At 41.1% G+C, this 8,998-nt stretch overlaps 2 protein-coding genes across 2 annotated transcripts; both read right to left on the bottom strand.

The window, feature by feature from the left end:
* Positions 1-470: 470 nt before the first annotated feature.
* Positions 471-2,365, bottom strand: LOC121879603 (trihydrophobin-like). Its single transcript, XM_042386271.1, has 3 exons — positions 2,247-2,365; positions 1,037-1,503; positions 471-857 (listed from the first exon to the last, which is right to left on the bottom strand). The coding sequence occupies exons 1-3, from the start codon at positions 2,278-2,280 to the stop codon at positions 471-473; spliced, it is 888 nt and encodes a 295-aa protein (XP_042242205.1). The 5' UTR covers positions 2,281-2,365.
* A 2,185-nt stretch (positions 2,366-4,550) lies between these two features.
* On the bottom strand, positions 4,551-6,867 carry LOC121879602 (trihydrophobin-like). The gene is made up of 3 exons (XM_042386270.1): positions 6,759-6,867; positions 5,550-6,016; positions 4,551-5,367 (listed from the first exon to the last, which is right to left on the bottom strand). The coding sequence occupies exons 1-3, from the start codon at positions 6,790-6,792 to the stop codon at positions 4,963-4,965; spliced, it is 906 nt and encodes a 301-aa protein (XP_042242204.1). The 5' UTR covers positions 6,793-6,867; the 3' UTR covers positions 4,551-4,962.
* Between the last annotated feature and the right edge of the window lie 2,131 nt (positions 6,868-8,998).

Raw genomic sequence — 8,998 nt, 5'->3', positions numbered from 1 at the left:
TTTAAAGACGAAAGGTTAATTGGAATTGATATGTAATGTTTATGATTTTTTATTTGTATTGCACGTATAAAACATATCAAAGGTTCTCAGATCAATATGGCACCGGAGTAACACCGCACTCTAACATAATAGACATCCTATTAGATTGAATAAGTATGAAATTTGGTAAGATACCGAATAGGAAATAATATATAACTATATACATAAAATCTGAAATAACAGTAAAATAGTCGACGAGTCTCTAATTAGTTAAGAAGAACAGGTAAGTCATCAACAGGTGTGTAGCTCTTATTGTCTCACTCTAAATGATGTTTACGTTTAATGGCTGTAGGGACAAGACGGAGTGTTCTCAGGACAACTAACATGGAGAATAGGAAAATGTGATGTAAAAGTCATTAAACGAAAACACCATTTAGAATTTGTCGTGAAGCATAACCAATTGAGTTTATTTGCCAGGTGTCTGGTAGAGGCTAGATGGAGTTTGGTTGTTTTTGGTTGCCAGTACCACCGTTGGCGTTGTTGGTTTGAAGATTATCCTTAGAGACCTGGAAGGGGAGAACCACCATTGACGCTTGCTCCAAGATGTGGTTGAGAACGATCAGCAAGACCTGAAGCACCGCTAAGGTACCACCATTACCACCATTGTAACCATTGTTGCCACTACCATTTCCAGTACCATAACCATTGCCATTTCCATTAGTTTGTCCAATTTGTGCGTTGAGGTCGTAGAATTGTTCAGCGGTGGAACAGTCGAAGTTGTACCACCAGTCACACACGAAGTACTGCTGGTTGAAGATGGTGCCGTTGGGACACAGGAAGGAGTCGATCCTGCCACCTTGTTGACAGATGTGGAACACCTGAGAAGGTTGACTTAAATAAGTTCTTTGGATGTTGTTATCCAATAGTAAATATAATTTTTATGGTCCAAAGAAAAATGTACAAAATAATTTTGGATGTTAAGGTGGATGTCGTCATGGTTATACACTGTATAATAGCGAAATGGGACACAAAGAATAACCAGAGAGTATAGACTCACCTGGCAGCCGGCCTCGGGAGCAGTGTCGGCGTAGTAGCCGGGAAGTTGACCGTCACAGGAGAAGCCGGTGTTGGGGACAAAGGCAAGGATTGGGTAGTCCTGGCCGGGGACGCCACCGCCAGGGATGGCGTCAGCGAGGTCAGCAATAGGATCACCGCTACCTCCGTTGTATCCTCCGTTACCTCCACCGTTGCCTCCGATTCCTCCGTTACCTCTGCCGTTACTACCACCATATCCTCCTCCGTTGCCACCGTTGCCTCCACCGTTGCTACCGCCGTAGCCTCCACTTCCCCCACCGTTGCCTCCGTTACCCCCACCGTTTCCACCACTATAACCCCCGTTACCTCCACTGTTACCACCACCGTAACCTCTGTTACCTCCACCGTTACCGTTAGGAAGAGAGAACTGGTTGGCAGCAGGACCCTGGAGGTCGTTGAGGTAGGCGGCGCTGGTCACACCCAGGAGAGCTAAGTGAGTGAGAACCAAGGAAACATTTAAGTCAGTTTGTTGAAAATAAAGTATAAAAAACTAAGTAGGTTTTACCTATTGAGGCTGAGACTAACCCAACAGGAGTGATAAAGACAGTGACATCATCAACAGTGTCCACGAGAGAGACCACACCTGCACAGTGTCTAAGGAACAGACTACTTAATATTGATGAAGATTATTGATGTTATGTGTCCTAAAAGCTGAAATTATGTATCAATAAAGTATTTGTGGTGTTACTCCAAAATAGATACATAACATTGCAATTATTACACATTATGGGTGAGTCAAAGTTCTTCTGGTGAACAGAATATTATATTGGAACAACTGGTGGTGTGAAATGTTTGATAAGCCTGTTTAATATATTAATGAATCTTAAACTGATAATTCTTCTCGACTCGTCATTATTGTTTGTTAAGTTTTACTTGTATTGTTGGTTGTATTTTAAATATAATATAACATTAATTATCTGGAAAATACTAAAATCATTATTGATATATTTTCCTGTATGTTGTCCACTATTTTTTACGTCACATAATAAGTAAAGAAGGAACTTGTGGATCATAGCACCATGTATATCAACAGTCTGGTTTAGTTATAACACAAGAGTCAGGTCACAGTAGAAGTGTCACTAGTACAGTAATGTGGATGTACAACATTGGTGGTCATTCACAAGTCATTCCTTCTGTGGTCTCGTCTGCGGGACGGCTGTGTTGGTTCTTACCCAGCACCATAACTTTGCGTGTCACAGCAGCCATGTCTGGAAGGTGTAGCAACACGTTCTTTACAGCTTCACTTCCAGTATTGGAAATTCCAGCAGGAGAGATGTGTGTCTGGTGGAGGCGGCGGTGGGTGTGATGTTGTGGCGGAGGTTACCGGCATATATACGAGGAGGAGCAGCAAGGTCAGGGGTGACGATTGAAGGACTTCCTCCACTGTGTGAGAGGATCTACCCAGCCCGCCGTGACCCCCCACTGGGTGACAACATAACAGTGTGTGTGTGTGTGTGTGTTCACTCTTAATGTTATGAGTTATGATGCACTGTATAGCTGTGTTGAGGTCTTTCAGCGCATATTGTACTTCAGTAGTACATTATTCGTTTTTATATAGACTAAATGTATTTATTAGTTAGAGCGAATATGGAAAATTTAGAAACTGGCATTAGACATAATACTGAACAGGTTTTAGAAGTTTTGTTTGCTTATTGTAAAGTATATGATACTAATTAATATGGTTCAATAACTGCAAGAGTTATCAACAGTTTTTAAGTAAACATTTGTTCATATTTCATACTTCTGAAGAAGATTTGAAAGACGTATCTCTTCATTGTTACATATATTACCTATATTCACTTCTACTTCGCCTTGAGACATAACGTTAATTTCAATATAGGTTTAATTTTTATCTGAAGTTTGAACAGTTGTGTACCTACAGGGGAACAATCACTTAGATGAACAAAAAGCCTGAAGGTGCTGAATCCAGTAATACCACAGCGACCAGATCTAAACACAAGATTCTTTGCCAGGTGTTTGAGAGAGGCCAGGTGGAGTTTGGTTGTTTTGGTTGTTTTGGTTGCCATGACCACCGTTGGCGTTGTTGGTTGGGGGTATCATACAACCTGGAAGGAGAACCACCATTCACGTTTACGCCAGATGTGGTTTTGAACGATCCTTGAAAACTTGAGGCACCGCCAAATCTGACCACAATTTAATGTTGTAACTATAATTGCCATTGTCAGTTCATGCCATATCTATTACCATTTTTGTGCTGTAAGCATTGCCATTAACGTTTCATTTTCTGTGTCCAATCTGAGCGTTGAGACGTACAACTGTATGTGTGGTGTCCTGATAAATTATTATCGGATTCTTCATAACATTATATAATTAGTCATTAGGAACCAACACAAAAGATACCGGTATAATATTATGAAAAATCTATGTTAAAAGTTAAACATATAAACAAAAATAGTATATCGGATACGATGATGGCGCCTACTTTGGCGCCTTGATTTGTGGAATTGTTTGAGGGCCGGATGTGGCCCGCGGGCCGCTGGTTGGGCAAGTTTTGTAATTTGGAGAGAGGAGATAGAAAATGACTGATAAATATGCTAGTAATTCAGACACACACACACACACACACACACACACACACACACACACACACACCTGCTGTAGGCAAACAAGCAGGAGATAAAACATCTACCAGTAAGTACAAACATCCACGTACTGTATATGTGTATGTTGTATAGTGTATTATTTTACACTTGTTATCTACTACCTAAGTCTCTTTAACTCACTAAATATTCTGTTCTTCTATTACACTCTTCTTTCACCTCCTCTTTCTCTACAAGACAAGACATGAAAACTCCCGCCGTTATTGAGGGACGCCTTCCAGTCTGTGGCAACTGTACACGGAGCTACTGGCGGTTGCGGCCTCCGTCAGTACTCCCAGTGTTAGCGTCATCGTGTACCTTCATTACCGCCATCCATCAGTGTGTGTTGGACCATAATTATGTTCACTGGATATTTCGTTACTCCATCTTCTTCCACAAAGGTCTTCCAACCCTCCAAGACCCTACAGTTCAGCAACTATTGACCCATTATAAGAGACTCGGTGAATATTCCTTCTAAAAATCTTCTTTCATCATCTGTGGTATATCACATAATGATGTCCTATTTTTCCTTATCGTTGGGGTTCACATAAAATATTTACCTATTAAATTCTTCACTTAAACAATTTCTCTTGTACTGACTCCCCCATTATAATATCATTCCTCAGTGTTTAAGACATTCACTGCTTCAGTTCTCATGTTTTACCGCTGTTACTCCTGTACCTCGCCTACCAACCTGGAGGCAACCCTAACACCGTATACAAGTCATTAACTCTCTGTGGGGACGGAACACACTCGTCCACCTGAACACTACCCAAGTCAACTTTCTCTATGCTGACTCGCCCTCTCCTCTACCTACCGACAGGCTGGTTGTGAATCAATTTATTTAAAGACGAAAGGTTAATTGGAATTGATATGTAATGTTTATGATTTTTTATTTGTATTGCACGTATAAAACATATCAAAGGTTCTCAGATCAATATGGCACCGGAGTAACACCGCACTCTAACATAATAGACATCCTATTAGATTGAATAAGTATGAAATTTGGTAAGATACCGAATAGGGAATAATATATAACTATATACATAAAATATGAAATAACAGTAAAATAGTCGACGAGTCTCTAATTAGTTAAGAAGAACAGGTAAGTCATCAACAGGTGTGTAGCTCTTATTGTCTCACTCTAAATGATGTTTACGTTTAATGGCTGTAGGGACAAGACGGAGTGTTCTCAGGACAACTAACATGGAGAATAGGAAAATGTGATGTAAAAGTCATTAAACGAAAACACCATTTAGAATTTGTCGTGAAGCATAACCAATTGAGTTTATTTGCCAGGTGTCTGGTAGAGGCTAGATGGAGTTTGGTTGTTTTGGTTGCCATTACCACCGTTGGCGTTGTTGGTTGGGGTATCATACAATCTGGAAGGAGAACCACCATTGACGCTTCCGCCAGATGTGGTTGAGAACGATCCTTGAAGACCTGAAGCACCGCCAAATCTGCCACCATTACCACCATTGTAACCATTGTTGCCATTACCATTTCCAGTGCCATAACCATTGCCATTTCCATTAGTTTGTCCAATTTGAGAGTTGAGGTCGTAGAATTGTTCAGCGGTGGAACAGTCGAAGTTGTACCACCAGTCACACACGAAGTACTGCTGGTTGAAGATGGTGCCGTTGGGACACAGGAAGGAGTCGATCCTGCCACCTTGTTGACAGATGTGGAACACCTGAGAATGTTGACTTAAATAAGTTCTTTGGATGTTGTTGTTTTCCAATAGTAAATATAATTTTTATGGTCCAAAGAAAAATGTACAAAATAATTTTGAATGTTAAGGTGGATGTCGTCATGGTTATACACTGTATAATAGCGAAATGGGACACAAAGAATAACCAGAGAGTATAGACTCACCTGGCAGCCGGCCTCGGGAGCAGTGTCGGCGTAGTAGCCGGGAAGTTGACCGTCACAGGAGAAGCCGGTGTTGGGGACAAAGGCGAGGATGGGGTAGTCCTGGCCGGGGACGCCACCGCCAGGGATGGCGTCAGCGAGGTCAGCAATAGGATCACCGCTACCTCCGTTGTATCCTCCGTTACCTCCACCGTTGCCTCCGATTCCTCCGTTACCTCTGCCGTTACTACCACCATATCCTCCTCCGTTGCCACCGTTGCCTCCACCGTTGCTACCGCCGTAGCCTCCACTTCCCCCACCGTTGCCTCCGTTACCCCCACCGTTTCCACCACTATAACCCCCGTTACCTCCACTGTTACCACCACCGTAACCTCTGTTACCTCCACCGTTACCGTTAGGAAGAGAGAACTGGTTGGCAGCAGGACCCTGGAGGTCGTTGAGGTAGGCGGCGCTGGTCACACCCAGGAGAGCTAAGTGAGTGAGAACCAAGGAAACATTTACGTCAGTTTGTTGAAAATAAAGTAAAAAAAACTAAGTAGGTTTTACCTATTGAGGCTGAGACTAACCCAACAGGAGTGATAAAGACAGTGACATCATCAACAGTGTCCACGAGAGAGACCACACCTGCACAGTGTCTAAGGAACAGACTACTTAATATTGATGAAGATTATTGATGTTATGTGTCCTAAAAGCTGAAATTATGTATCAATAAAGTATTTGTGGTGTTACTCCAAAATAGATACATAACATTGCAATTATTACACATTATGGGTGAGTCAAAGTTCTTCTGGTGAACAGAATATTATATTGGAACAACTGGTGGTGTGAAATGTTTGATAAGCCTGTTTAATATATTAATGAATCTTAAACTGATAATTCTTCTCGACTCGTCATTATTGTTTGTTAAGTTTTACTTGTATTGTTGGTTGTATTTTAAATAGAATATAACATTAATTATCTGGAAATTACTAAAATCATTATTGATATATTTTCCTGTCTGTTGTCCACTATTTGTTACGTCACATAATAAGTAATGAAGAACTTGTGGATCATAGCACCATGTATATCAACAGTCTGGTTTAGTTATAACACAAGAGTCAGGTCACAGTAGAAGTGTCACTAGTACAGTAATGTGGATGTACAACATTGGTGGTCATTCACAAGTCATTCCTTCTGTGGTCTCGTCTGCGGGACGGCTGTGTTGGTTCTTACCCAGCACCATAACTTTGCGTGTCACAGCAGCCATGTCTGGAAGGTGTAGCAACACTTTATTTACAGCTTCACTTCCAGTATTAGAAATTCCAGCAGGAGAGATGTGTGTCTGGTGGAGGCGGCGGTGGGTGTGATGTTGTGGCGGAGGTTACCGGCATATATACGAGGAGGAGCAGCAAGGTCAGGGGTGACGAGTGAAGGACTTCCTCCACTGTGTGAGAGGATCTACCCAGCCCGCCGTGACCCCCCACTGGGTGACAACATAACAGTGTGTGTGTGTGTGTGTGTGAGTGTGTGTGTGTGTGTGTTCACTCTTGATGTTATGAGTTATGATGCACTGTATAGCTGTGTTGAGGTCTTTCAGCGCATATTGTACTTCAGTAGTACATTATTCGTTTTTATATAGACTAAATGTATTTATTAGTTAGAGCGAATATGGAAAATTTAGAAACTGGCGTTAGACATAATACTGAACAGGTTTTTGAAGTTTTGTTTGCTTATTGTAAAGTAGATGATACCAATTAAAATGGTTCAATAACTGCAAGAGTTATCAACAGTTTTTAAGTAAACATTTGTTCTTATTTCATACTTCTGAAGAAGATTTGAAAGACGTATCTGTTTATTGTTACATATATTACCTATATTCACTTCTACTTCGCCTTGAGACATAACGTTAATTTCAATATAGGTTGAATTTTTATCTGAAGTTTGAACAGTTGTGTACCTACAGGGGAACAATCACTTAGATGAACATAAAACCTGAAAGTTCATAATCCAGTAATACCACAAGAACCAGAGCTAAGCACAATATTATTTGCCAGGTGTCTGATAGAGGCTAGATGGAGTTTGGTTGTTTTGGTTGCCATGACCACCGTTGGCGTTGTTGGTTGGGGGTATCATACAACCTGGAAGGAGAACCACCATTCACGTTTACGCCAGATGTGGTTTTGAACGATCCTTGAAAACTTGAGGCACCGCCAAATCTGACCACAATTTAATGTTGTAACTATAATTGCCATTGTCAGTTCATGCCATATCTATTACCATTTTTGTGCTGTAAGCATTGCCATTAACGTTTTATTTTCTGTGTCCAATCTGAGCGTTGAGACGTACAACTGTATGTGTGGTGTCCTGATAAATTATTATGGGATACTTCATAACATTATATAATTAGTCATTAGGAACCAACACAAACGATACCGGTATAATATTATGAAAAATCTATGTTAAAAGTTAAACATATAAACAAAAATAGTATATCGGATACGATGATGGCGCCTACTTTGGCGCCTTGATTTGTGGAATTGTTTGAGGGCCGGATGTGGCCCGCGGGCCGCTGGTTGGGCTAGTTTTGTAATTTGGAGAGAGGAGATAGAAAATGACTGATAAATATGCTAGTAATTCAGACACACACACACACACACACACACACACACCCCTGCTGTAGGCAAACAAACAGGAGATAAAACATCTACCAGTAAGTACAAACATCCACGTACTGTATATGTGTATGTTGTATAATGTATTATTTTACACTTGTTATCTACTACCTAAGTCTCTTTAACTCACTAAATATTCTGTTCTTCTATTACACTCTTCTTTCACCTCCTCTTTCTCTACAAGACAAGACATGAAAACTCCCGCCGTTATTGAGGGACGCCTTCCAGTCTTTGGCAACTGTACACGGAGCTACTGGCGGTTGCGGCCTCCGTCAGTACTCCCAGTGTTAGCGCCATCGTGTACCTTCATTTTCATTACCGCCATCCATCAGTGTGTGTTGGACCATAATTATGTTCACTGGATATTTCGTTACTCCATCTTCTTCCACAAAGGTCTTCCAACCCTCCAAGACCCTACAGTTCAGCAACTATTGACCCATTATAAGAGACTCGGTGAATATTCCTTCTAAAAATGTTCTTTCATCATCTGTGGTATATCACATAATGATGTCCTATTTTTCCCTCTCGTCGGGGTTCACATAAAATATTTACCTATTAAATTCTTCACTTAAACAATTTCTCTTGTACTGACTCCCCCATTATAATATCATTCCTCATTGTTTAAGACATTCACTGCTTCAGTTCTCATGTTTTACCGCTGTTACTCCTGTGCCTCGCCTAACAACCTGGAGGCAACCCTAACACCGTATACAAGTCATTAACTCTCTGTGGGGACGGAACACACTCGTCCACCTGAACAAAACCCAAGTCAACTTTCTCAAGGCTGACTCGCCCTCTCCT

This window comes from Homarus americanus, unplaced genomic scaffold, assembly GCF_018991925.1.
Source record: "Homarus americanus isolate GMGI-L3 unplaced genomic scaffold, GMGI_Hamer_2.0 scaffold6126, whole genome shotgun sequence".
NCBI lineage: Eukaryota > Metazoa > Arthropoda > Malacostraca > Decapoda > Nephropidae > Homarus > Homarus americanus.
The sequence above is the reverse complement of the archived record's forward strand: the minus strand, read 5'-3'. Positions and strand labels throughout refer to the sequence as shown.

Coding starts and splice junctions, on each gene's coding strand:
- LOC121879602 (XM_042386270.1), bottom strand. CDS start 6,792: ATGGCTGCTGTGACACGCAAAGTTATGGTGCTGG. Junction 6,017..6,758: donor ACGCAAAGTTATGGTGCTGG/GTAAGAACCAAC, acceptor TCACTCACTTAG/CTCTCCTGGGTGTGACCAGC. Junction 5,368..5,549: donor CTCCCGAGGCCGGCTGCCAG/GTGAGTCTATAC, acceptor CAACATTCTCAG/GTGTTCCACATCTGTCAACA.
- LOC121879603 (XM_042386271.1), bottom strand. CDS start 2,280: ATGGCTGCTGTGACACGCAAAGTTATGGTGCTGG. Junction 1,504..2,246: donor ACGCAAAGTTATGGTGCTGG/GTAAGAACCAAC, acceptor TCACTCACTTAG/CTCTCCTGGGTGTGACCAGC. Junction 858..1,036: donor CTCCCGAGGCCGGCTGCCAG/GTGAGTCTATAC, acceptor CAACCTTCTCAG/GTGTTCCACATCTGTCAACA.